General features: G+C 40.3%; 1 protein-coding gene across 2 annotated transcripts in view; it reads left to right on the forward strand.

Annotated features, from left to right (window-relative positions):
* crppa (CDP-L-ribitol pyrophosphorylase A) overlaps positions 1-27,100 on the forward strand; it is a 59,632-nt gene that overhangs the window by 3,127 nt on the left and 29,405 nt on the right. Inside the window, exons 3-8 of one of the 2 annotated variants that reach the window (XM_022197382.2) lie at positions 3,104-3,253; positions 11,244-11,348; positions 13,656-13,701; positions 16,392-16,489; positions 24,858-24,935; positions 25,057-25,149. In XM_022197382.2, coding sequence (XP_022053074.2) covers positions 3,104-3,253; positions 11,244-11,348; positions 13,656-13,701; positions 16,392-16,489; positions 24,858-24,935; positions 25,057-25,149 — 570 coding nt within the window. The remainder of the gene's footprint in view (positions 1-3,103; positions 3,254-11,243; positions 11,349-13,655; positions 13,702-16,391; positions 16,490-24,857; positions 24,936-25,056; positions 25,150-27,100) is intronic. The other variant, XM_022197383.2, reaches the window with a different exon arrangement.

Genomic DNA, 27,100 nt, shown 5'->3' on the forward strand with positions numbered 1-27,100 from the left:
GGATATTCGGGTCCAGCCCTAGTAATGTCCTTACTGTGAACTTAAAAGTAGTAATGGTACATTGGTTAGCCACAAGATTAAAACCAAGGGTAGCTAAAGTGAGTATTATCAATCATCTCATTATAACACAATGATCTGCTGGGAAACCTTCAGTTCTAGGATTTTTGCAGACAAAACACATTGCCTCATGGCAACAGCACTCCCTGACGGCAGCGACCTCACCACAGAAACTGCTCGAGGAACATGACAAAGAGCCTGAGCCGTTTACCTGACCTCTGAATTTCCCAGATCCAAATGTGATCATGGATCAAGATGTGCCTTAGTGAGCCAAATCTACAGAGATTCCACCCCAAAACCCACTGGACCCAAAGGATCTACTGTCAACATTTTGTTCCCAGATGCTTCATGACTCCCCCAGAGCTCTACTTGTCGCACAAAGGGGATTTAACAATATCAGGCAGATGGTTTTAATGTTGTGGCTGATCAGTGTGAAGCCCTTTGCATGGCAGACTGGTACAAGACGTCAGGTAGCAGGATTAATCTTATGACAGCGTCTTATTTAACATGGATAAGATAAGAATGATAAGCTCCAAAAGTAGTTATAGCTGTTCCTTTGATTTACTCAGCTGTACTCTTAATAATAGTAAACTGATTATCTCAGACAAAACAGGACTTTTCAAATGGATTTCCAAGCTAAAAACAGCGTGGAAATGGAGTGCATGCATTCATTTCATAGGCATTCTTCTGTGTTTAAATCTTAGTAAATGTTACAATGTGGAAAAGCTTTATAGCTTATGAAGGCGGGAAATGTCTATTTCCAAACGACGAGCAGTTCAGAAAACCATCATAATCCTCCTTACGAATACAGGAAACAGCCCCAAAACCCAGTAGTTCTTGGAAAGCACAGCGTTGCTAAATTAAATCTCGACTGTAGCTCATACTTCATTTCTTCATGTGCTTTTAACTGAAAACCAGAGAAGGTCAATTACAGCGCAGAGTGTAAACAAGTCCTGCAGACTTTCCTGCAGCTGGAGTCAGATGTTTCACCGGTGGGATGGCAGGTTACCTCAAGAAATGCTTGACTTTTATTTGTGTGGCCTGTGGTTTGTTTTTCACCAGGCGTTGTGAACGTACACAAACCAAACATTAACAGTCAAGTTTTCCGGGTGAGTTCAGACCAAAGAAAACTAACAGTTTTTGTGATTGCACCTTAAACTCTCCCCACAGTGACAAGATTGATCCTTGTTTCCCGAAACTGTATATCAGACTGACAGATCCATCGCTCCTGATGCCGGTGTTTATGACATCAGTGATAGACAGAAAACATTCAGGCCAAATCCACGGCCGCCCCGGTGAAGAAACACACAGATTAGCTTCAGAATGATTCATGATTAAGGATCACAAACTGAGAGAAAACTTCTTTAAATGCAAGTCACACAGGTTGTGAATGAAGCAAGAGGTTCCTGACTCAGGGCCAACATTTATTGTGTGTGTACGTGCTTCGTGATGAACTTTCACAGTGGGCGGTCTGGCCTTCATTATGTTGCCGGTATCCGCGTTCATGACAGAAAGCCTGTCTTGACTGAAACGCAGCAGATTAATTTTGATTTTAACAGCATGTGTAACACGCAGAACACATGTTTGCTTTCCTCTCATTTGCTACACCCACATACTCCGGCCGACTGCCTGCTCCTGGAGGCCGTCTTTGGTCATGCTTTAGTGAGATGAAAATATTATCTCAGAAATTGTGATTATTTTGAATTTCCAAGGGAGGAAGTAGAAGCAGTGAATGCTCCAGCTGTCTTGGTTACCATGGATTTATTGTTCCTGTGTAATCATGACTGCTGGCTCAAAGTATGATCAAGGAAATGTTTTCTCTTTGAAAATTTTTGTGTTTGGATGAACAATTATCAAGATTACTCAACAAATAATCTTAACCCAGGGTCAATTTGCTGGTCATACTGTCTTAATTCAAGATTCGTGAGCATGCTGCATAATATCTCCTCTGCCAAGAGAGATATGTTTTCAGGGCCGCTTGTTTGTTTGCTTGGTCGCCAGCAAGCTTTTGCAAAAACAAATAAGCCAAATTTGGTCGAGAGGTGGATAGCGGACAAAAGATCAGTCTGTTCAATTCTGGTGTAAATATGGATCATTTTCTTTAAAACTGTGAAGTAGAGCATTGGCTTTGGTAGAGGTCTCTACTCTTTTGTCTAAAAGCCAAAAAACTAAGTAAATTTAACGTGTTTTCTGATCATTTTGGTCATTTTTGTCTACAGTGGGCATGCAATGTGAAAAGAAGTGTCATTAACAGCGTAACGTGAGCGTAATATCAGTGTCAAACAGCTGACTGTACAGATCTTTGCTGTGACCACAAACAGCACTCTTTTTTTTGCATACAGTATCCTTGAGAGCGCAATAATTTGCCAGGCTGACAGTGGACTTGCTTTTATACATGTTGCATTTCAGGGTATGCAGACACGTTCCTCACATGAGCACTCAAAAACATGATCCCGACCTTCCGACAGCAGTAAGGAGAGCTGCTCGCTGTTGTGTTTGGCTGGGCAACATGAAAAAGTCAAAGAAAGAAAATTGTCTGTGTAACTGCTTAACAAGAACAGGGCCAAGGAATACAGCACACACTGTTCATCATGACACACACAACGCAAGCATCCAGTTTTCTGTCACGCTTGCTGTCCGCACGGTCTCAAATTGTGGGATGCACGTGGCTGGAGTCCATGCAGACCTTTATGGACGGGACGATGAAATTTACTGCACACGGACGCTTGCAGACACGTTGAAACCATAAACTGGCTGTAAGGAGTGATAATAAAGAGTGTTAGACTGTCAAATTGAGTTGAAAATACTGAGGACATCGAACTGTAAGCGCTGTATTGTTAATCAAATGGTGAGCTAACTATCATTGCACCTCATAGCACTGAAACAGCAATATTTATTTTTTAGAGAACTGCCAAAGATTATTTCATATTTTGCCTCCTTTTGAGAGCTGCCTCCCAGCTAGTTTCATTCAAGTGGTCTCTCTAAACTGGATTATTATCTTTCTGACAAACAATCCAAACTTAATCATTCTCTCTTTGTCACGCAGGCAGCAGGAGCTATCCGACCTCTTGTTTCCACGGTGATAGCCACCACATCTGAGGGCTACCTGGATCATTCTCTGGAGCGAGCCAAGTACAGAGCCAGCGAGATGCCTCAGGGATTCACATATGATGTCATCTGTCAGGCCTATCAGAGGGTAAGACCAGCACTTTAATGCATCTTAAATACACAAGAGAGGTGTTCCTGTGTTGTGGATGCAGTGGTGCTAAATGAATGGCCTTTATGGTTTAAAAACCAGAGTTAATGCTTGCATGATAAAAAGGGAGATGTAATGACACAACATCCTGCTTGCCGTGTGCTCCAGCGGCAGGACACTAAACAAGCATGTCAGAGGGTATGTAGCTGAAGTCCCTGGTCACCAAAACAAAATGTGATCCCATGAAACAATGATCTGTCAAGTGTCTGCTCGCTGTAAACACAGGTCTTTCTCTATGTCTGTAACACCCACCGCTTCACATACTGACCGGCCAGGTGTGTGAGGTGGAAAAGTAAGCACGGTTTGATCTTCTCTTTTTTTTTTTTACCCGTTCTTTTTGAACTTACCCCAGCTGTCCGAGTCAAATTTTTTCTTTCCATTATTTCAGGAAGAAAAGCACATCCTGAAGCCAACAACTGACAATAAGCTGTTTTGTCCTTGTCCTTGTCCTGTTTTCCTAAATTTGAAAAATGACATAGCCAGACATTGTTGAGGGAACACATACTAATTACACAATTTGTCTCTTTTTGTATTTTTCCTCCCACTCGAAACTAAAATAAGCATTTGCATTTTTCTTAGCTGGTTGAAATAATTCAAACAGAAACTGAAATGCAACAGTGATCTGCCTCGATATTCACTGACTGCAGACTTGGATAGCATTGAATGAGTCATTGCAATGCCACCTGTAAATGGGAGAAGAGATAAGCAGCAAATGAACAGTCAGCCCATATGTTTTTGGTGTTGGAAGCAGGAAAAATGGGCAGCATAAGGATTAAAATGAACCTTGATGAGGACCAAACTATAATGATGAGATGATTGGGTTGGAGCGTCTCCACGGCGGGTCTTCTGGGATGTTCGTGATATGTAGTGGTTGGTGAGTACCAAAAATGGTCCAAGAAAGGACAACTTTTAAACAGGTGACAGGGTCATGGGTGCCAAATGCTCGTTGATGAGCTAGATCATATGGTCAAATTCCACAAAATGGCTACTGTAAGACAAATAGCCGAAATCTTCAATGCTGGCTTTGATAGAATGTCCATGCTGATCCCCTTCTACCACTGGATGAACCTGTAATGGACATCTGAGTGTCAGAACTAAAGTGTGCAGAAAATGGAAGAAGGTGGTCTGGTTTGATAAATTATGTTTTCTTTTACATCATGAGTGTTCATTGTTTACCAGACTCTAGGCAATGTTCTGCAGGAAAACCTTCGCTCCTGGAATTATTGTGATGTTGAATGTATAGGCTACCTACCACCTACATAAACATTATTGCAGACCACATACACCCCTTCAGTGGTGTTTGCTAATGGCAGTGATCTCTTTCAGCAGGATTATCCTTCCCGCCTCACTGGAAACATTGTTCAGGAATAGTTTGAGAAAGACGGAAAAGAGTTGAAGGTGTTGACTTGGCCTCCAAAGTCTCCAGATCTCAACCTGATCAAGCATGTGTGGGATGCTGGAAAAACAGGTCTGGTCCATGGAGGCCCCACCTCCCAACTTACAGGATTTAAAGGATCTGAAGCTAATGTCTTGGTGCTTGATACCACAAGACATCTTCAGGAGTCCAGTGGAGTCCAGGTCTTGACAGGTCAGATGTGTTCAGGAAGCGGGTGGGGGACCTACACGTATAAGAATGATAGTTTTAATGTTGTGACTCATCGGTGTATAATGGTTTTTGCTGTCACCACCACAGATAAATCTATTCTCACAACCAGAGTGTGTTGTGAGAAATGAAATGAAATGTTTTGTACATTGGAACACGTTGAGAGTGTGCTTGTTGTTTTCATGGCATTTTGTGCGTCCCGTATGTAAAAGAGCATGATTTGTTTTACTAATAGCTCATTTAAAAGCTGGAGAAACAATACAAGACATCTCCAGCGCACATGCAACCGAAAGTGTGATTTCATTACTGCATTTGTAAAAACAACACGTAATAGCACAGTGTGGCCAAATCAAGTCCTGCAGGCGTGTGCCACTTACTCCTGCTATCAAAGAATTACTGAAAAGGTCTCTGAAATCTTGTGAAATGACAGGTTGAGATTTATGCTCTCAAAATTACACGACTTAGATGACAAAGGGCTTTATGATTCTCATACATCATAACAGACCTTTACAGTCCTTCATTGTTCGGCTGATGTGCCAGAACCTGCAGGGTTTCACTCAGGAAGCTTGTGGCATAGATGCTATCATTTTCCCTTGGCCTCTGCTGTGTCTGGGAAAGAAATGACACAATAATATATTCTGCCCCACTGTAGCAGATTAATCTGTGGAACAGAAAATGAACAAAGACTCAGTTGGGAAAATGTTAGAGCAGAATTGAGACTGCATGGCACATTTAGGTGGATGCAGATTAATGGTCTGGGCAGTGGAGTGCATTTTAATATGGGTACCTGAAAAATGGAAAGAATTTTCCACTGACGTACATGTGTTGATTCTTCCCTGAAAGCAGGGGATTATTGCTAAAATGTGGCTGTCCAACTTAATGTGAAGCTTGAGTTGCAGACGTTGACCTTATTTATTTTTCAGACACTTTGAGTTTGCTATTTCAACATTACTTCATTAGACGGTTCTTCCGATAGCTTTGTTTTTTTGAAGGACGCAGCAAACTTTGAGCTAAGAGCTGAAGTATGCCTTCAATTGGAGCACCATTTGTCTGCAGTTATTTTTATTCCTGGCACATATGGATCTTCAGATTGCTTTGAGAGCCTTGTTGGCTTTGGCTTTGGGCTTTTCAGAAAATGAGCTCACTTTTGTGCCGCAGCGTCGAGGCTAGTCAAGTTGCAAAAAAGACAAACTAGGGAGGTCGCTGGAGAAGGAGGAGGTCGATTAAGAGTGTGGCCCCCTCTCCTCCTTTTCAGCCTTACAAAGGAAAGGAAAGTGTAAGGTGTCTGTCAGGTTAGGACTGTAGGACATGCTCATGAAAAATCTCTGAGAGCTGCACATTTGTAGCTTGACATCCATTGAGAGTAGAAGAACTTAGGGCTGAAAAGACAAAAAGGGAAGATACTTTATCCAGTCCCTAGTGAGGGCTTTTGTACCAGGAGAAAATGCTAAAGGTTAAATTACCTCAAGACCCAGAGCATATTTCTGCTGTAATTTCTCTTTTCAGTTCCATAGCCCCTGGAATAAAAGACCCCCCTCTCTTTTATAGCTTGATAAAATATTACCCAGGTATAATCTCAGGTAGCCTGAATTTGTCTTTGTTGTCCAGACAAGAGTTTATTGCCCCAATCCATGAGATCTTCACAAACTGAGCTTTCCCAGCAGTGAGTCAACACACTGATAACATCCTCATTGGTTCAGTTAACTAAGCAGATCTTAATTAAGATGACCTTAGACCGAGAAGTGACCCGGCAACAAGGACATACATATTGGAACATGATGAAACTTCACTGTTCTGATTTAGTTTAACTTCTCGCATCAGGATAGTTTCTATCAGGCAGCCACTGCAAACAGACAGTGACTAGCTGGTGGATCTAGTGAAGCTGGGAATGCACAACATTGGATTTTTGCCAATATCCAAACTTTTTCAAATACATTTTGGCAGATTTCCAATACTGATATATGCACATATTTTTTCCACCTAATTGCAGGGAGTATCAGGTCTCTCCTGTAGTGGAATGTTGTAGAATTAACATGTTTTTGTGCTCATCATAATGCCCCACAGGCAGGCGTAGGCATAGAATACAACATTGTTCAAATGTCAAAGTTCATTTAGTTCCAGTGTTTCTTTTTAAAGCTTTAATTGGTCGATACAATTATGATGCTGATGTCATTTTGTATCCCTAAATATATTTTTCTCAGGAGTTTGTGTAGACAAAAATAGAGCATGGGACATTCATTCAAGTCAAGTAGCAAAAAAACCAAACAAAAACAGATTTGAGACCTATAATTATGCATTTCTTTATCCAAAATGTAAAATACTTGTGAATGCAACAGAGAAGGAGCTAGCAATATCTTTGCTTAAACTTGCACAAATCAATATTTCTACAACAAAAACAGATTAATGTGAAAATAATAACACCCACGGAGAATTATCTGAATCCTTTTGCAGCATTACAGACTTTACACTACTATTTTCAGCAACAAAAGCTTTTCTGAACCTGGTGAACCCAAACTGTCTAGTAGCAAATACATGTAAATGCATTTAGCAGATATTTCTCTCAGGAGATCTGGATGAAAAATGTCAGTTATATTTATGTCCTGCAGATGCAATGTGGGAAAACGTCTTATGAATCTGATGAAACCAAACTTGCACATTTTAAATCTTAATTCGCAGAGATAAGAGTGTTACAGGGCCAACAGTCGATCAGCCAAAGAAAACAGCATCCTCTGAAACATCTGCTGATAAATGTGGTGACGGCAGAGTTGTGTTATGAGCCTCTTCTGTCTAAACATTGCCATTGATCACAATGCAGACAGCAGCAAGAAAGCTTCCAGAAAGTGAGACATTTTTGTGAAATATCTGCCGACAGTTCAAGTTGTAATGCACAGAGACAAATTTTTAGGGAAGCCCTGGACAAGAGAAGCCTTCTGAGAGATCTCTGTGTTGATTATATTCAGAACTCTTCTGAAAATAGGAATGTAAGGCAATTCTTTTATGCTGGTGTAGTGAGTTGACTGAAACCTTTCAAAACATGTCCCATGCAGCTTGTAATACTCTGAACTCCAGGCAACCCCTGGGGATTGTTTTTTTTGTTTGTTTGTTTTTGCTCCTGCCACATTTTTACTTAGTTTTGTCTGCAATGTAAAATCCCACTCCTCTATGGAAATATCACAACCATCAATAGAAGTAGAAGGAATTCAGAAATGCTAAAAATGTCAGGTGTTATTATTATTGGAAAAAATGGTGGCTCTACGTGCTAATAGATGTTTTGCTTCTTTCATTTTTAATTGATGTCTTTGCTTTTCTCCTATCTACTCTGTGTAAACACAGCCTGCAGTTAAACCCAGTCCAGTTGAAAAGTCCCCAAATTTTTGTGACATGACTGTTTCTCGCAGCTAAGTCAGTTATAGCATTGGATGCAACGAGGAGCACAGAATTTTTACTTTCATACAGAATCTGGCGCATAAAAATGGCTAATTATTGGTGAATTTTTAGATGGAACATGTAGAATAAAGCGAATTTGATAAAGAAAATTATTCTGAAATCAGAGGATTCTTTCTGTTGGTGTAATTCCTGGTTCTGATAAATGGTGTCAGTTTTGACATATTTTAAAAAGATAACAAATCCTTAAACCCATTGGTGCTTTTTGGCATTCAGAGTTTAACACACAAGGTACCTACACTCACTGGCCACTGTATTAGTTACGCCTGTTCAGTTGTTTGTTCACACAAATAGCTAATCAGCCTATCACATGACTGCAGCTCAATGCATTTAGGCATGTAGACGTGGTCAAGACAACTTGCTGAAGTTCAGTCACAATGCGCAACATGTCGAACCTTGAAGAAGATGGGCTACAGCAGCAGACGACCACACCGGGAGCCACTCCTGTCAGCTAAGAACAGAAAACTGAGGCTACAATTCACACAGTCTCAATAAAATTGGACAATAGAAAATTGGAAAAGCATTGCACGGTCTGATGAGTCTCCATTTCAGCTGCAACATTCAGATGGTCAGAATTTGCCATAAACAACATGAAAGCATGAATCCATCCTGCCTCGTATCAATGGCTCAGGCTGCTGGTGGTATAATGGTGTGGGGGTATTTTCTTCTCACACTTTAGGCCCCTTAGTGCCAAATGAGCATCGTTTAAACGCCGCAGCCTATCTGAGTGTTGTTGCTAACCATGTCCATCCCTTTAAGACCACAGTGTACCATCTTTTGATGCTACTTCCAACAGGATAGTGCGCCATGTCACAAAGCTCAAATCATCTCAAACTGGTTTCTTGAACATGACAATGAGGTCATCGTACTCCAATGGCCTTCACAGTCACCAGATCTCAATCTAATAGATCCCTATTGCAGTCTGCGCGAATGGGCACAATTTATTACTGGACCGTGGACCAGTAAACAGTAATTTTTTACTGGACCGAAACAGTTTTTACTGGACCAAATATTTTATGCATACCATACCATGGATTATGGTATGTAATACCATAATCCATGAAATAACCTACCATACTCTCATAGCAACAGCCAAATCTAACTCAGCATCCACCCTCTCTCATTATACACCTGGTAAATTACCATCTACATGCACTGTCACCGTCACTACACCCTTCCACACCATTCTACCATACCACCATCCACTTTTACCATTGAATTACTCACCATACACGTCCAATTTGACCAGAAAAACAGCTCTCAGCTTCGTTTTGGCGCTACTTTCACAAACTCCTGCAGAAACTTGAATTTGTACTCAGGGATGGGGATTTCCGCGGATTTCATTTCAAGTTTGAACACTTTATTGTCGCTGATACTCCCGCGAGATGGTAACGACGTTAACAAGCTGTCGTTCGATTGTAAACGGCCCAGCAATTGGGAGTCGCTGCGCCGCTGCCGCCGCCGCCGCCGCCGCACACATTCCGCTGGAATCAGAACTTGCTGATCCCATCCCTGTGTACTTGTAACCGGAAATCACTCTGTGCGCACCGGGAATCATGACGTGATCATGTGACATAACGTCATCATACAAAATTGCTGTCCCCCGATGTTGCATTATCCCTTGGTGATTCTTGGCGACTTTAGGGTGATTTACAGGAAAAAAATTACACCGGACATGAGACCGGTAATGTAGTAAGTTTTACCGGACTTTTGGTACACAAATCGGATTTGACCGATGGTCCGACGTCATTGGCGCACACTGCTATTGGGATGTGGTGAAATGGATTTTTGGTGCAGCCAACAAATCTGCAGCTACTCTGTGATGCTAGCATGTCAATATGTTCCAAAATCTCTGAGGAATGTTTCCAATACCTTGTAGAACGAATGCCACGAAGAATTATGCCAGTTCTAGGCAGAAACAGCAAATGCATATTACTATCTAGCATTTGCTATTTCTGCCTATGTGGCAGCCTATGAATGGTGAGATTCATCATTTGAATGTTAGTTTGAATTTGGTGCAGTTTGACTCATTTCAGCAGCTATTGGCCAAAAGCAGCGAAATTCAAAATATTTCTCCAGTGGATTGTTCATTAATATACTTCCATCATCTCACTAAAATTTTCCCTTGGCAACACTCTAGTCCATGAAAAGGCATCGCAAGAGCTTATAATGACATTTCCACAAATCCCGGGAGCAACAATAGAGGCCCCCACAGTTGTGATTTGCACAGCGGTTTCAATCACACAAACCTGCTGCTGTCTATATGCTGTGAAACCATTAACCGTATATAAAGTGACTGATTGGGACCCCCCATGTCACTACAGGACACACTTCTGCCACCCACTGCAGTGGGATCAAAATGAATAAATTAACAAATAGAGTAATAGTGTTTCTCCCTGAAAAGGCTGCTTTTCATGAAGCACATTTGAAAACAGTTTTTGTCCAGTATATTTCTGATATTAGTCAGCATGGTGAAAACAGTTTTGCCACCCACTGTCTTCTCAGCTCCCCAGGCTCCGTTCAGGCAGTCTGCCACAAAATTTTTACGATCACATTCAGGCTTTCATGACAAGAGCATAAACCTTAAACTTAACACCATTAGCTGCTTCACTCCCTCTAAGAATATCAACTTCTCACAAGAGTGTTGTCTTTTTTATTCCCTTGCACTATTGTAAAGAGAAAGTTTAGTGTATGTGAAGTCTGTAAAATACGGAAAAACGTGCAGAGATCTGTCAGCAGGGGCATTCTTTATGTTTAGCACAGCATCCACTTAGTCAGCCAGTGGAACAACATGGTGGGCCATCATTCCACCGAGTGTGATGGAAATACATTGTTGTCAACAATTGTCCTCAGCCGCTCGTCTCTGTTGTGTCCCCTCCGCAGTGCAGTGAGTCAGACTTTGAGTTTGGCACCGAGTGTCTCCATCTGGCTCTGCAGTACTGTGGCACCAACGCCAAGCTCATTGAGGGTCCGCCAACGCTGTGGAAGGTGAGCTCGCCAGGGGCCTACTTTGGGTCGGGGAATGTGGATTTGGGGACACTTTGGCACACAGCTGTATGCCCACCACTGATCAAATAGACAGAAAAAAAGCTCATGAATGGAAAGTGAGGAGTCCTGGCAAGACAGAAAGCACTAATACATTAAATGTGACATTCAGGATTAGCATGAAGAAATTAGTTTAAATATAAATGTTTTGTTCTGAATCTGAAAGGATCAATTCCACATGACAAAAGACATGTTTTTCTAGTTAGACCTAATATTATTTAGACATTAGGAGAGTCTCGCTTTTATATGTGCTCAAGTCTCCCCTGCATTTAAATAGAGGTTGATTGAATTTCATATGTGGCACTCATAGCATTGAAATACTGCTCATTACCAAGAGCAGCTTGTCTTTTCATAGACAGTCCCCCGGTGAGTCTGGACAAGAGCGAGCGGTGGTCCTCAAGCCAAGGTGGTATCTAGCCAAAGCTATGACCCCTTGTCACAGGTTGCATATCTGTAAATTTTAGCTGCTCGATAGAAAAGATTGTTTTCTCTTTTTAGAACCATTTCCAACCAAGTGGTACAAGGATCTATGGAGCCACAAATTGCAAAAAGGAATTACAAAACAAAGTGGCGTTTCAGATGCTAATTTCATACATGAGGAATGAGTTTGTGGCGTTGTTTGAGCACTACAGCCTCACCCCTGGAGCTACAGCTTTTTTGGCACCAGAACCTACAGAAGAGGAACTAAATTTAGATCCTGTTTCCTCCAGTCCAATTCTGTTTCTGAGTACCTAATATGGTTCCTGGTTCTCTGAAAAATCTTTTGAATAATTTTTTCCAAGCTTGAACAAAAAAGCGACCTCAATACAAATAAAAGTCCTGCATGAAAAATTTTACAAAGGTTTTGGCAACTACATGAAGTTAAAAGTGTAATGTAAAAGCACTGGGTTGGTCCCCCTGACTGGTATATTATTGTACATCATTAGATTATTAATCGTAAAGCATCAGTTTGAAAACAGCATGTAACTGTTGTAGCAGCTGCAGGTGGAGCTTCTTTGAACTCCTTTATATACAGTTTTATATTCAGGGACACCAGATTAATCTGAGGACTCCTCACATGACTAATGGAAGAGGAATGAAGAGAAATCAAAGCACAGATACACAAACCTGTTTTCAGTTTTTGACTTTTCCTTTAATCTTTGATTTTTGGTGATATATTTCCTCATTTGGACATTTACTGAAATAAAACCATGTGAGAAGTTCAGAAGAAAAGCTCAGAAATTGGTGGAGCTGTTAACAACTCATAGATAATAGTATGTAGTTTGTCAGAAGGGAAAAAGTTTGGAAACCATTTGTTTATGAACCACTGAAAAACTTCAAAGAAACAAAAAAAACTTTGGCCAGCTAGACAAGAAAAATGGAAGCCTTCAGGAATTGTTATTAGCCTGTAAAGTTTATATTTTTCTTTCATGTTGGCTGATATTGGTTGTTTCCTGCTGTCCACATACTCTCAAAGTGCATGCAGCTTATCGGTCTTGTGAGTTAAATGTTCGCTTATTCCAAACATATTTCTATTTTTTTTTTTTTTTTCAAAATTGGAAAAAAATTTTGAACTTTTGCCATGTGCCACTTAAGTAAAGGGCAAAAAATATTTACTTCAGTACTTCAAATACTAATTCAGTACTTCAAAATGTGCATAAAAATGTTATAGAGGTATGGTTTCAGTGAAGTTCTGCGACTAATTATTGGAGATGAAAGAAAAGTCCAAAGTTGAGATCCGAATCATTGATCCTTGGAAATGAGGAACATGTTTAGTGAAAAACCAAATGTTGTTTGATTGATCGCCTTATACCATCAGCATAGCCGCTGAGTCTGTCAATTGGTTATTCAAAACTTAAGACTGAAACATCTCAACAAACTTTAAATGATTCACCATGCAATGCAGACTTCCACGGTTCTCAGAAGCTGAACTTCAATGACTTTGGTGATTTCCTAACTATCACTCTAGTTGAAGTATGAGCTTCATATATGTGTTTTATAGTGAAATAAGTCAACAGCTATTGTTTCGTTGCATTATATCATATTATAATTTTCCCCGGGTGATGATTCCTGAACTTGAACCATCATCAGCTCCAATGCCAAATCGTGCAGGTCACAAACAAAATTCCATTGAGAGGGTGGGAGACTTTTCAAAGGCAGATATCTTAAAATCTTGGCCCATAAAACTAAAACCGTCTCCATGGATCTGCGTTAATAAAACATTCTTTTTAAAATGTGGGTGAACTGAATGTCTGTTATTTTATCCTCAAGGTAACCTATAAACGGGACTTGGCTGCTGCAGAGTCTATTATTAAAGGTGAGCTACTATCATAAATTTGCCTTGACATAACTTCCTGTGCATAGTGAACTTTTGCATCTTCTTCCATTATAGAGTGTGTATATTAAAGTGTATGCATGAATAGCTGTTTCCTGTAGGTCCTCTCAGACAGGTTAAATGGTCAAAAATAAGCAGAGTAGCAGTGTTTTGTCCCTTTCTGTGTGGTCTGGACTTAGAAATGAATAGAACTAAAATAGGCCGTCACTGTACTCAGAGGGAGAAATTCTTTGTCGCATTGTTTAGCCTGGGATGAACGGGGCGGGTGTTAGCAGTCGGTGAATACTACGGAGAGCAAGTCAGGACAAGGAAGACTATTACAATCAGAGAAATGGAAATAAACACAGCCGTGTATTTCACCCCGCCAGCACCTGGACCAACAAGTACCTGTTTGATGATGACATAAGGTGCACAGCGATTATCCCCAGAGCCTCTCAAGTGAATGAATTCATTGTGTGATATTTTTTTTTTTTTGAAGAAAGTTCTCACGTGTCACTTTGAGAAAGTGTCGAGTGCTTCAGTGTGTGTGGTTGCATTTTTGCGTGTCCGTGTACTTGCATCGGCACAACTGTGTGTGTGTGTGCGGAGTTGTGCACATCCTGGTTAGCAGTGTGTGTTTGTGTGAACATTTATGACTTGATTTCTCAATAGATAAATTTTCAGTGAGGCAGCCAGCCATATGGGAGGTCCACATTTTTCTGTCGCACTTAATTTATTTAGTTTTAGATCATGAACTGTTAATTTTGCCATTGATGCAGATTATTCATTGAAGGGTGCAGCTAGCGAGTCACATTGTTGTATCAGTGTAGTCTCAGTTTAATGGCTTTATTTATGTACGTTAACCAGTCGCTTAGTTTGCTGGCTCCAAGCTCCCCCTGTTATTATTTACAAGTTATTATTTCATTCATATTGACTTTTTTTCTGCATACTATAGCTTTGTGACTGACTTTGTGTTGCATACAGCCTAGGAGAAAGCAGAAAAGTTTTTGGTAGAGTTCAGTTATTTATTGCTGAATAATATAATTAACAAACAAAGGAGGCAAAGCTGCAAAGGAAGACAGAGCCTGCTGGTGCTGCTAAATCGATGGAAGAAATAAAATAAAACAATGCTCACAGTGTTCCAGTTTGCTAAACAAACTACAAAGGGGTAAAAAATCAAAACAACTAAACTTCTTATTCATACTGAAATAAAAAGGCAACACAAAACCCGTGGTCTCAGTGAGCCTCACAGAAAAAGTCTTAATTTGGGTGTGGTGGAAATGCTGAGCCACGTTCAGTCTCAAGCCATCAAATGAAGGCCTCGTTACACAAATGACAAAGTAGCACTGCTAAGTGGCTACAAAATGCCAAGACAATGAGTATGCACCAGCTAACATGTACTGAAAAACACTAGACAGCTAGCCAGTGTCATAGAATTACATAGAAAACAGAAACGAGTTTCTAACATTAAATCACAGCTGCCAAAATGGACGACTGAGGTGCAATTTCACAGTGAAGTGTAGTGATCCAAGGATCCAATCTATCATAAGGATGAGTGAAGAGAGTGATGAGGGCTGGAGGACAGGACTGGAGCTTCAGGCTGATCAGCCAGGATCAGAAACCGATTCTTGTCACGAGCCCACACAAACCAATCTACATAAAAAAACAGGGTCAGAAATGATTCATAACAATGAAGGAATCCACAAAGTCGTGACTACAGCTCACTTAATGAACATGTAGTTTCTCATTTATTCTGTGCAAATGCAAAATAAATTTGTGGTCAAAATGAAACTAGTTGCATATTTTAACCTCTTTCCGCCTGCTTCTAGTCGTTCAGCATAACTAATCATCTCCTGGCTTTAGCTCTGCAGTTAAAATGTATGTAAATTGTGGCAGACTTCTCATTCAGCTCTCACAAAGTGTTAAAAATGTTCTAATAACAGCAACTATGTGGCTGTGGGTGTTGGCACATGTTCTTGTATGCATCTACAAGAGAGAATAATCAAGGCTTATGTCTTTTGTCGAAATATTTGTTAAAGGGAAGGACTTACCCTCGAATTGGTGTTTATTTCTATATCCTCGGGCTGTTGTGGATGAATTTGACCACTATAGCACAGTGTGTTACTCCTAGTTGCATTTTTTTGCATCTCTAAAGGTTTTCCTTTTTGTGGATGTGGTGACTGAACCTCTGCATATCTTGGTATTTAGCCGTATTTTGCTAAACAGAATGGATGAATTTACAAAAAGAAAAGATACCTCACATGCTAAAGTTAACTGAATTCACTCTGGAGAGAAGACTTTTGGCACTTGACTGCGTATCACTGTTTATATCGGATAGTAGAATAGTAGAAAGCGTTCTGCTGTGTAGAGTCACAACCACTGGTTTTTGAGTTACTTTTCCATTGAGATGAAAGATCAGGCTATACCAGGTGGATGTGATCTGCAGGTTTTGGGCACAAGTGCTGATATGTGGTGATTTTTATTAGAAATGTTAGAGATTGTCCAACACAGAGAACCATTTACTGTGCCACAGTAGTACTTGCTTTTTAACTCATAAAAGAAGGCAGCTTTACTTATGTCATGGTTTCCAGTGTCGGCCTTTGTATCCGGGTTGTGGTGTATTCAGTTTATTTTTTGTGCATAGTGTTAACGGACAGGAGGTTGTTGCTCATCACATATCCCTTCTCTTTTAGAGACTCTGTCAAGGTCGGCCTGCATTATCACAGGTGGATCAACACAAGCAGCGACTCTGGCTGTCGCCCTCCAGAAGGCTGTCAGCGCTCTGGATATGGTACGTGTGACAAATAACAACGAATTAGCATGTTGGTAATGCTGATGACAGCATCACCAGTCTACCATTTTATTTTCCTCTATCTCTCCCCATCCCTGTCTCCCATCCTGTCCCTTAAGTCCCCCCGCAAACTCAATGCGAGCTCCACTTGGGTGGTCTAGCGGTAAGACTTACCATCTGCGGTGAGACCTCTAATGGAGCCTGTCTGGGACGTCCACACACTGCAACTTTCCTCCTCCTCATTTTCTCCCTCCATCCTCAGCTTCCACCTCTCACTCCCCTTCACGCAGGAGAGCAGATGGCCGTCAAATTTCCTGTACCGTGGGAGTTTTCTTGATTAATTGAGTGTTTAGTGATGAGTTCTTACCTCCTCCTCCTCATCATCTTCCTACCACCTCAGCTCAGTCAGACTTGACAAGCTCCCAGTTTCCACCACGGTTCACATGCCTCCCTTTCACTCTTAATTATTTGTTGGGCACATCAGATTCCCATGTTGCCTTCAGCCCATGCTGTAAACATCCTTCATTTAATTTGTTAAATTGTTCCTAATAGAGAATGGAAAACAGTATCCATATGCAAAACAGAAAAGAGCGACAGTCTGAGATATTAAATCTGACAGCACAGACCATGTAGAGGTTCCACATGTGTTACTTCAACAACTGTTGGGTTTCCCTTGCGTGAACCACAGAATCAAGAACTCAAAGGACCTTTTCCTAAAAAAGAAAGAAGAAGAAAGGTTATGACAAAGAATTTTCTTTTTAAAAAGCTGACTAGTTGACCCAAAATCCTGCAAGTTCTGAATCAGAAATAATAGCTTTTGTACAGAACTTAGTTTGGAAGAAGAAGTTGATGACTGACATGATGGTCGCGATACAAAACAGTCTGCGTTCACACTTTGAATTGGTTTTGAGGTGAGCAAATTCACCCTAAAATACAGGTGTTTGACTCCAAAAGAGTGTATTGTGTCATCTTATGGATAGAGCTAAAAAAGATATATTACACCAATAAGCCACAACATTTAAGTTCTGCTCCGATTATTTATTAAGGCCCTAAAAACTCATGTCTGTGCATCAAAGTCACGTAATTACATTTTTTTCATAGAAATAATTGCTTCCTGGTTTACAATGGCTCTGATGTAACTCTACGACATTGTTTCCATGAGAATGTGAGGGTTATTAAAGTTCTTGCTGTTTTGTTGCTGTAACTCTAGCATACCAGCTCACCTATGACTCCACTCCAACACTAACCTAGTAAAACTACACTACAAAAATCAAGTTAAGTATTAGAGAAATTTCCAACAGGAAGCTAGAATAATGATACAGAAAGCCCCATGCTACAAGTTGGTAGAATTGGTTCCTTTAGTTTGTTGAGCTTGTGTTTTTTAAATGGTCATTGGTAGACTGCAGTTTAAAACTGGACATGCTCAGTCGTGGCATTTATTGCTTATTTCCCTCATCATGCTTCGAGGAAAATGACTCTGTATTTCACAGAGCAGCAGCTCTGCAACATATACTACCCTTGTGTAGCTTTTAAGGGTGCACAATATATCTTTGGCTGTATTGTAAGAGAATAAGTTCTCTTACCTATAAGTAAGAGAATAAAATTATCATTATTGGTCCAATAATGGAGTTTCAGCCAATAATGATATCTTTTATTGCAGCATATCCTACAGACTGAAAATGTGATTTAAAACTTAGCCCTGGGTGATTTTTCTTCTTTATTCATGTCCTCTTTAAGTCGCTGCTTGTTTACGTGAGTCCAGGACAGAACTCAGACTGAGCAGCACTGTGACTTCAGAGCAGAGAGGATCAAACAGATTTTGGGTTACAGTTTAGCTGAGTTGATGATGGCAGTCCTTGTCCATATGTGCACTGTTTTATCATCAGTAATGAAGACAAAATGAACAGTTTATTAAGCAACTATGCGGCAAGCATAATGAACTTGTAAGAATTCAGTGTCCTCCACCTTTCTCCCCTCAGTCAATCGACTGTCCCGTCTTCAGCCATAACACCAGTATGTTTATGAAGTCACAGAGTCAGTCAGAGCTTCATATGATACTAGCTAACTGCTGTGAACCAGCTTAAAATGAATTTAGTTTGTTCAGTATTCATATGAGCTTAGCCAAAATAGAAAATTAGTTGAATTCCTGTTGACTTTGAATCACAGACGTCTTCCTTATCCTCCTCTCTATCAACACTGAGACACCTTACATCAGGCAGGAGGGTGGAGGAGGACAGGAGAACATGATGACACAACCTGTTTGACGTTTAAAGGAGCGCAATGGCTTTAACCCTTTGAACCCCAAGCAGTTTCTGGACATTTCATGCTCTGTCACATTTTTTGTCACTGTAGACTAATTTTTTCACTGCTGTATAATCCCTGCACCTCTTTGGAAACAGCACCACCATGGCTAGAAGTAGAGAGAACTCAAAAATATCTGTTCTGCACAGGACAACGTTATGATACTGTAAATCCTAAAAATGCTAAAAATGAAGAGCTGAATTTTGCAGATCATTTAGTTCACAAAAATGGAAAACATCTGGAATCAGCATGTACAACATTTTTCCAAGTTTCCACGGGTTTTCCCAATACTGGAAAAGACAAATGGGGCCTCTACATACTATAGATTTTTTACTACTTACTTTTTATTATGCTTCCATACTTTTCTTCCCTGTGTAAACACAGCCTGCAGTTCAGCCTGTAAGTCCCTTAATTTTTGTAATGCTATTGTTGGTCATAGTTGAATCATGAATTGCTTCTCAGTTGCAACAGAGATCACAGAGTTTTTTTTTTTTTTTTTTTTTACAAAATCTGTTCTGTCTTTTTCAGCTACATGTTAACTAAGACAGATAGAGTAAAGTAATTTTGATGAAATATCACAATTTTAACCTGAGATTTAGTTATTTTTCCTGATAAAACTACATGTCACACAAGTTGAAAATCTGACAGTTCTTGCTGATGAATGGAATAATTGAAATGTTTTTCTTATTTTGTGTAGACAATCTGATTTTCAAACCCACCGAAATGTTTTGGGGATTTTTAAAAGTGTTTAAAGTGGAATCAATACCGCTCTAACAAAGATTTAATAATATAAACCTCACTAACCATGGGCGGCTTTTGTAACAGATCATATGAGATTCCATAGGCTTTTATTTTGTGCTTATATTTCGCACTCATCGCCTCCTAGTCATTTCCAGAGCCGACACCCAGGCTGACAAATCGCCCACACATGGCTTCATGTGTGAAAACCTGTTTCCCGGATCATTCTGATGTGTATATATATATATTCTCTGGGTGTAACTGCTGACACTGAACTGCAGTGGCAGAGCACGTTTCTTTTCATGTTTCCACGTTCCGCAGTGATCCAAACAGTTCATCCTCCTTTAAACTCGCTCCAAGTCCTTCATCAGCCAGTGTCAAAAAGAGCGGATCTCGCTGTCTGGTGCTGGACCGGGCCCCAGAGATGGATTGGGGTCGGTGTCGGCCTTTTTGGAATCGGTTTATTGGAGCCATTCCCGTCTGTGCTCAGGTGGCCGGTGGGGTCGCGTCTTTCCGGTGCGCGTGTTCGGAACCAGATACATCCTTTATAGAGAGACTGTGAGGGATGAAGAATAATGGGGGAGATGAAAGGCAAGTTGAAGAAACGGAAGATCAAGAATTACCTTTATGCCAGTGCCATTACATGAATCTAATACAGGGATAAGCAGCACGCGCGTGTGTGTGTGTGTGTGTGTGTGTGTGTGTGTGTGTGTGTGTGTGTGTGTGTGTGTGTGTGTGTGTGTGTGTGTGTGTGTGTGTGTGTGTGTGTGTGTGTGTGTGTGTGCAGGTGGAGGATTTGGCAGCACGCGTGTGTGAGAGACGAAGACGTTCACAGTAAGAATATGATTAGAGATTCTGTCAGCGGGATGTTATCTGAGAGATACATTTGATCCACTTTAAGACCAGGCTTACAGAAACAAAGGAATAAGTCAGTGTACAATGTAGACAAACATGAATCTGTCACGTTAACTCCTTTCTGGAAGAAGGACTCATCTTTTGGCGCATGTGAATGTTTTAGACTTGGCTGAAGCAGTTGCTCTTGTTTTCAGGAGCATCTTGTTCACTCTCACACACATTCACACTGAGAAAGACTTTGCTCTACGACAACTCAGTGGCAGGTCGGCATTTCTGTCTCTTTAACAGGCAGTATGTTAGTAACATGGTTGTTTTAGACAAAACAAAAAATATTAAATATTAATAAATAATAGAAACATATACACTGTAGATTCAAATATTACCATGCGTACAGTATATGCATGCTTTCAAAGTGAATAACAAATTGTCACTTTATAACCTTTCTCAGCCTGTTTCACTGTAAAAACTGAAAAAAGTTTGAACTTTCGAATAATCATTTCTGATAAGCAAAATTTGCTAAATATTGACCAATTTGAACCTGTAGGGCTGAACTTTTGTTTCCTCCCTCTGGCAGTAACAGTGCCAAAGACTTACACCTTGCTGTTCATTGCTTTCTGTTTTAGACTCTAATATGGTGAATGATATATGAAAAATGTATATTCAAATTATTTGACAGATATTACGATATGTGCAAAGAATATGAATTGTAGGTTGGAGCATCTTTCTATTTCCACAATGCTTTATTTATAAAAGCATGCTGTGACACATTTTATCTTCATCAAAAATTAATATTGGATATTCGGATATTGCAGCTCTGAAGCTATTTGGACGATATTTCAATTATTGTTCAGCCCTAGACTGTAATCCTTCCTCTGAACACAGAATTTTGCTTTTATCTGCAGCATCTGAAACTTATGCTGGACACTTCCTGGGTTTTTCCACCATATGTGCCGCCATACTCTGATTTGCTGCAGGCTTCTCTGTTACTATTGGTGCTATTAAATCGGTCAGTGAAAGTTGACTTAAAATAGAGTCCCTATATTAACCAGAGTATCGACAACTGGGGATTTGACGCCATTTTGTTTCCATTCACTGTGCCACGCACTAATGCCGGTGTGACTGTGTGTGTACTCGCTTAGCTATTTGTGGATTGCTTACTGGTTTCAAGATATGTTTTGGACAAAATATTTTACTGGCTTGTTTTGTCTGGATGTCCAAGGTTGGATTATGGCCGTTTTTTTGTGGAATATTTTCATCTGTGACTAGTTATGAGTCTTCAAAGGTGAGTTGTGCTGTTTACGTTATTTGCTGTTTGTTGGACAAATGTGTTTATATTACCCGCTGTGGTAATCACATCTGAAAATGGTTTATACCGCCGGATTCATGAGAATCTAAGCTTTCCATGGGTGTATAATGTTTCTATCATCGAGCTTGCAGCTTCGGTCAATTTAGCAAAATACGTTTGCACATCTCAAGTTTAATGGTTACCCCGTTAAACTTCAGCGGCCCGTATTTCATGCGTCTCCATGCATGAAAATGGTCAAAGTCAAAATAACCACAACTGCCTAAAATCACATCAAACTTTTCTATCTGTCATTCACCCATACATCATAACATGAAAGTACATACATGGGACTAACCTGGCACAAAAACGATGATGAAGTCTGTTTCCATCCCACTCTCCGGACTTTATTTTCCCACAGTTTCCTTCTTTCACTATTACTGGGAAATCTAAACATGTGAAATCCCTTCTCCGATCGATTTGTGCGCCCAAAGGCACAACAGCCCGTCATTTTTTAGGTATTTAGGAAGCGAATAAAGACCTAGAATTACTCTCTGCGGTGTAAACAACGTTACCAGGAAAACCCGGCGTTCATGAATTGGAAACAAAATGGCGCCTATAGATCACGTGACCAAAATTTTTTGGACCCGTCATGTCGCTACTCTGGTTAAGATAGGGACTCTAACTTAAAATGCCGTGGTCCAGTGCAGGAGTGTCACTGCAGAAACTGGATTTAAAACTCTGGTATACTATGAAACAGAGAACTTTAGCTGTCACTGATAGGTTTAATCACCTTGCAGTAATCTGTTTGGCAAGGACTAGAATATAATGGATATTTATTTATGCATAAAAGTAGAGGGAACCAACTTTTATCAGGCTGTCATTTCAGTAATGTAGCTCAAATAGTTGTGTGTCCAATCTCAAATCTCTGCTCTAAATGTTAAAGAAAAAGACATTAGAAATGTAGTAACTTCAACAAAGCAACATATTTTGTTGAAACTGAATCTGTTTTAATGTTACTTACCAAGCCACTTTCATTACTTTATTTCTCACATCAATGAGAGACATCCATTATTCAGTCTTAGGCTTCATCAGACTTGGAGCAAAGACTAACACAGAGGAGTAAACGTTTTATGGGAACAAAAAGACATAACTGAGGCTTTTAAAAAAAAAATCAGATCACCTCCTCTGCATGCTCTCCTTTATCACTAACCCTTTTATCTTGATGTATAATATTTGTACATGTAATTCACATCAAAGAGAATTCTGAGTATCTATCAACTTAGTGAAGGTTTTTTTAAAAAATTGCAGTAAAGCTAAAAGAGAATTAGACAGAAAATGAGAAGTATTGTTGAACAGACACCACACCATAGATGTGGCTTTCTTTGGCTGTAAGCCAACGATAAGTGATAGTGCTTCAAGTTCTGCCAGCAGTTAAGCATTTGCAGCCAAATGCTTTTTTGAGGAAATAATTAATCTTTGAATATGGTTTGACAAACATACTATGCACATTGAGTGTGCAACAGGCTCACTGGCAGCTTGGAGTTATTGTTTATCTCATCCTAATGTCAACAGTGAAATAATCCAAATATGTAAGATGAAATAAAGTGTTGAGTCTTGCAGGAAATAGTTGCCACAGTGGACACAAATGAAGAGTGGAAATGCTAAAACATTTAGTAACAGTAGAACAGAAGAGTCATAATGTGGGTAAACTCAATAACCAATTGGAAAATCATCAATCAGTAATGTTAGTGAAAGAGTGTTAAACTGACCTTTGTCAGCACAAGTTCCTGAACCTTGGATCAAAACTTGAGGCTGTGTTGAGCTGAAAAAGAGTCCGTTTTACTGTCTAAACTTTTTAATAATTTTTATTATTTGTAAGAGAATATGTTTTTCTCAGGAGGTGGTGGAGACCAAACCAGAGCTAAAAAAAAAAAGAATGACCTTTGGCCCAAAGCACAACTCCAAATGAATACTTCTGTTGCTTTGCTGAGAAGCAACTTTTTGCCTAAAAGTTTGCCACGGCAACTTTAAAATACGGCAGTGTATGTCAGCTTTATTTTGCTGCCCACTGCTGAAAAATTAGAACCAGGATTACTAGAATTCTGTGTCTTCACAACACGTTCAAAATTCATACTAGCAGGTAGCTCGCTGCTGTGTTGAGCCCTGAGACGTTTCTCTTCTGTCCTTGCAGTGGTTCGGTTGTTGAGCTGCTGTGGCTTCATGGCTCCCCAGGCCTAAACTTAAATAAACACTTCTGCTCTGGGATTTCATGGCCAGCGTGGTTTAGATCATGTCAATTTCTTAAAACCCCGCAAATCTACATCTCAGACTGAAATGATTTTCCTCCTGAAGCCAAGGGCAGTTGTCTCTCAAGATCAGTTAACCCTCAAACATATGTTTTCCATATGCATTTCACATTTTCAATGACTTTCTGTTGTTTTGGTTGGTAGAACAACTGCATTTCAGTGGCAAACGCAGACCCTAGATGTTTACTTTGGTGTTTATTTCCTACGTGTGTGACATTATAGTAACGGTATAATTAGAGGCAAAACAACAAAGATGAATCTAGAGCGGACATGGTAGACACGGGGTGCTCGCTGGTTGCCTCATGTCATTCATATGCCAAGGCCCAAACTGAATGGAAAGATCAGAACCTAAATGTCCTGATTCTTGGAGCAAAAAGCTTTTACAGCTCTTGGCTGTATGTCGGCCTTCGACTCAATTTGCAGCGTAATGAAATTTAACTTGGCTTATGTATGATTACTGTTCCCATCTTTTGCATATGACAGAATTTTCCTGCCAGTTCAGAAGTACGACGGAGCCCAGAAATTGTTTCTTTTTTTAAGCTCTCTTCCATTTGTTCTAATAAGCTTCTGACTATAGTTGATGGAAATAAGCCATTCAGTTATAGTCTCTTGAAGCAGCAAGCTGTATTTTTTTAAATGTCTTTTCTCTAATCATAGAATGATTCATAGCAGGAAAGCAGGTGGGTGTACTCTCCCACCGAATGATTGAAGAAGTGCCTGAAACGAAAACCAGAAGGCTCGTGACCTTTGAGCACTGAAGCCAATCAGTCACTCGACCTCAGATGCATTAGGACCAATGCACTGCAGCACCTGCCGAAGATTTTATCACTTGGGCAAGATTTATCAGCTGAATATTTACCATCAGGGTATCTCTCTCTTACAGGAGCTGGACGTCATCCCAGATCTGATGGGAGACAACGCCAGATATCTGTTAAAGGAATGGAACTTCATCCAGGTTTCTGTAAGCTCCCATTTTAAACACAACTTTTCTGTGAAATGACAGCATGTCGGTGCAGATAATCACGATCAGTTCTAGCCAACATAAATCTTATCTTTTTTTTTAACATCTTCTTGGTCTCCAGGTCAATACTTCATGCCTTTCTGAAGTGGAGGCCATGTTTGTAGCTTTAGAGGCAGCAAATCGAGCTCTTCTCCACCCGCTGGTTGTCATTTGGGTGAGTTTACACATGACTCCTGCAGCCATGCTAACAGAGCCAAAAGTTCTTAAAGCTACACAGTTATAAATGCTTACTTCTAACATGCTGGCAAGTTTAAGGTGATCACCACTTCAGTGGGCAATAGAGCTGAAAAATGTGTTGTGACTAAATTAATCATTTCAGGCAATATTGATAATTAGAGATTTTTAATGGCCAATTTTTAACAAAGACCAGAAGAAAAAAGGTATATTTTGATTTTAGCCACTTTACTTTTGAATTTAACTACTTTAGTCTATTCATTAAGGTACAATGTTTAATGTTAGCATTGAGAAATACAAACAAATAAATCAATTTACACACATTGATGAAGATAAATAAGGAGAAATGTACGTTCTCCTGCTGCACCAGACTGAGGTTAAGGTTTCAAGTGGCTGACCTGGACCAGGTATCACCAGACAGGGACCCAGCTCTGGCCTCTGTGCAGACCCCAACCTCAAGTCTGTCGGGCCTTTGTAGCAAGCCACTGGGAAAGCGTGTCACTTAGGTGAACATGATGAAGGACACAGGGTTGTGGGTGTTTTTTGACTGAGGAACACATCTCATAAGAGCAACCACTGGTCCCCAGCAGCCACAGCCCACACCAGCGAAGGTATGCAGTTGTGGACTGGGATGACGAGAGGCCCATGCAGCCGTGAACTTGTGCACCAAGAGAGACATGCATGGAAGCCATCAGGGGAGTAACAGAGGGCGAAGGGGCTCCATTGCCAAACATGGGAGCATGTTGAGGAAGCATGTTGAGTTGAACTTTTTTGTTGTGTGCTTCCATTTCAGTGGAAGTGTTGAAAATTCTATCAAACAATTTTCTTACTGTACTGAGAAAGTCTCTATCACCAGTACATATTCCCCAGGCCGAGCCACATGCATTAGACATGTAAAAAAAATGAAAGAATACCAAAAAAATTTGAAATTGTACTTGAGGGACACGTTAAAGCCCCTATGCCAATTTACCTGAATGTTGAGAAATTTGACCAAAAACCTAATTTGAATGCCAAGGTGGTGCTTGAGGAGAAGCCACAGGATCACCAAATTTGGAAGGATTCATTCTTTGGGGACCGTGAACATCTATGTAACGTTTCAAGACAGTCTGCCAGACAGTTGCTAACCTTTTTCAGTTGGGAAGAAAGTGATAGTCCACTAGACAAGCTACCACTGCGATCCTCAGAGCGATGCTTACTGTTGCTAAAAAGCAACCTGTCATTTCACATCTTCAGACCGACCCTACGCTCTCCAGACTCCTGACTGTTTCCATTGCTTATTATGAGATGGCGTGTTCTTGTTGTTGTCATCTGAAAGACATATTTGTAAACCGGTGAAGAAGGAAGAATCCAAAGATGTTGGCAGTTACACGAACAGAACAACAGCTCTGGTGTGCAGTTACAGGGAGAAAACACGCAATTTCTTCAATTTGTAAAAGCCAATCTCAACTTTTTACCTTCCTTAAGTCAAACTTTGCGCCTCAAAGACCCGTGCCAAAATACAGCTCAGTAATGAGGTCAGCAGAGCCTTGAAAACTCACTCTCACCGAACTCCAGTTTAATAACTGCAAATGTCACAGAGAATTACTCGATTAAACTGCTGCCTCATTTTGTCTTCGCCTTGCTGGCCTTTCAATGTAGCTGAGTCCACACACAGCAGGTTTCATTAATACAGGATCGACTTGTTTCTGTCACGGCAGAACAAAAGCATCTGTGTAAATCTCATTACCTTTTGTGCTTCACTTGAGAGGCGTATTGAAGAGACCTCAGACCTCATGTTTCTGTTTTTCTTCACTTTATCCATCACAAGTTGATACAACACAACAAAACTGCTGCTTTTATAGACATCGTGGGTTTTGTCAGTCTTATTTTAAAAAGATGCACAGCAGGTAGCATGTGCACTGCTGTAGTACGAATTATCACAAAGCTGCACC

The sequence above is a fragment of the Acanthochromis polyacanthus genome, chromosome 12 (assembly GCF_021347895.1).
Source record: "Acanthochromis polyacanthus isolate Apoly-LR-REF ecotype Palm Island chromosome 12, KAUST_Apoly_ChrSc, whole genome shotgun sequence".
Lineage (NCBI taxonomy): Eukaryota > Metazoa > Chordata > Actinopteri > Pomacentridae > Acanthochromis > Acanthochromis polyacanthus.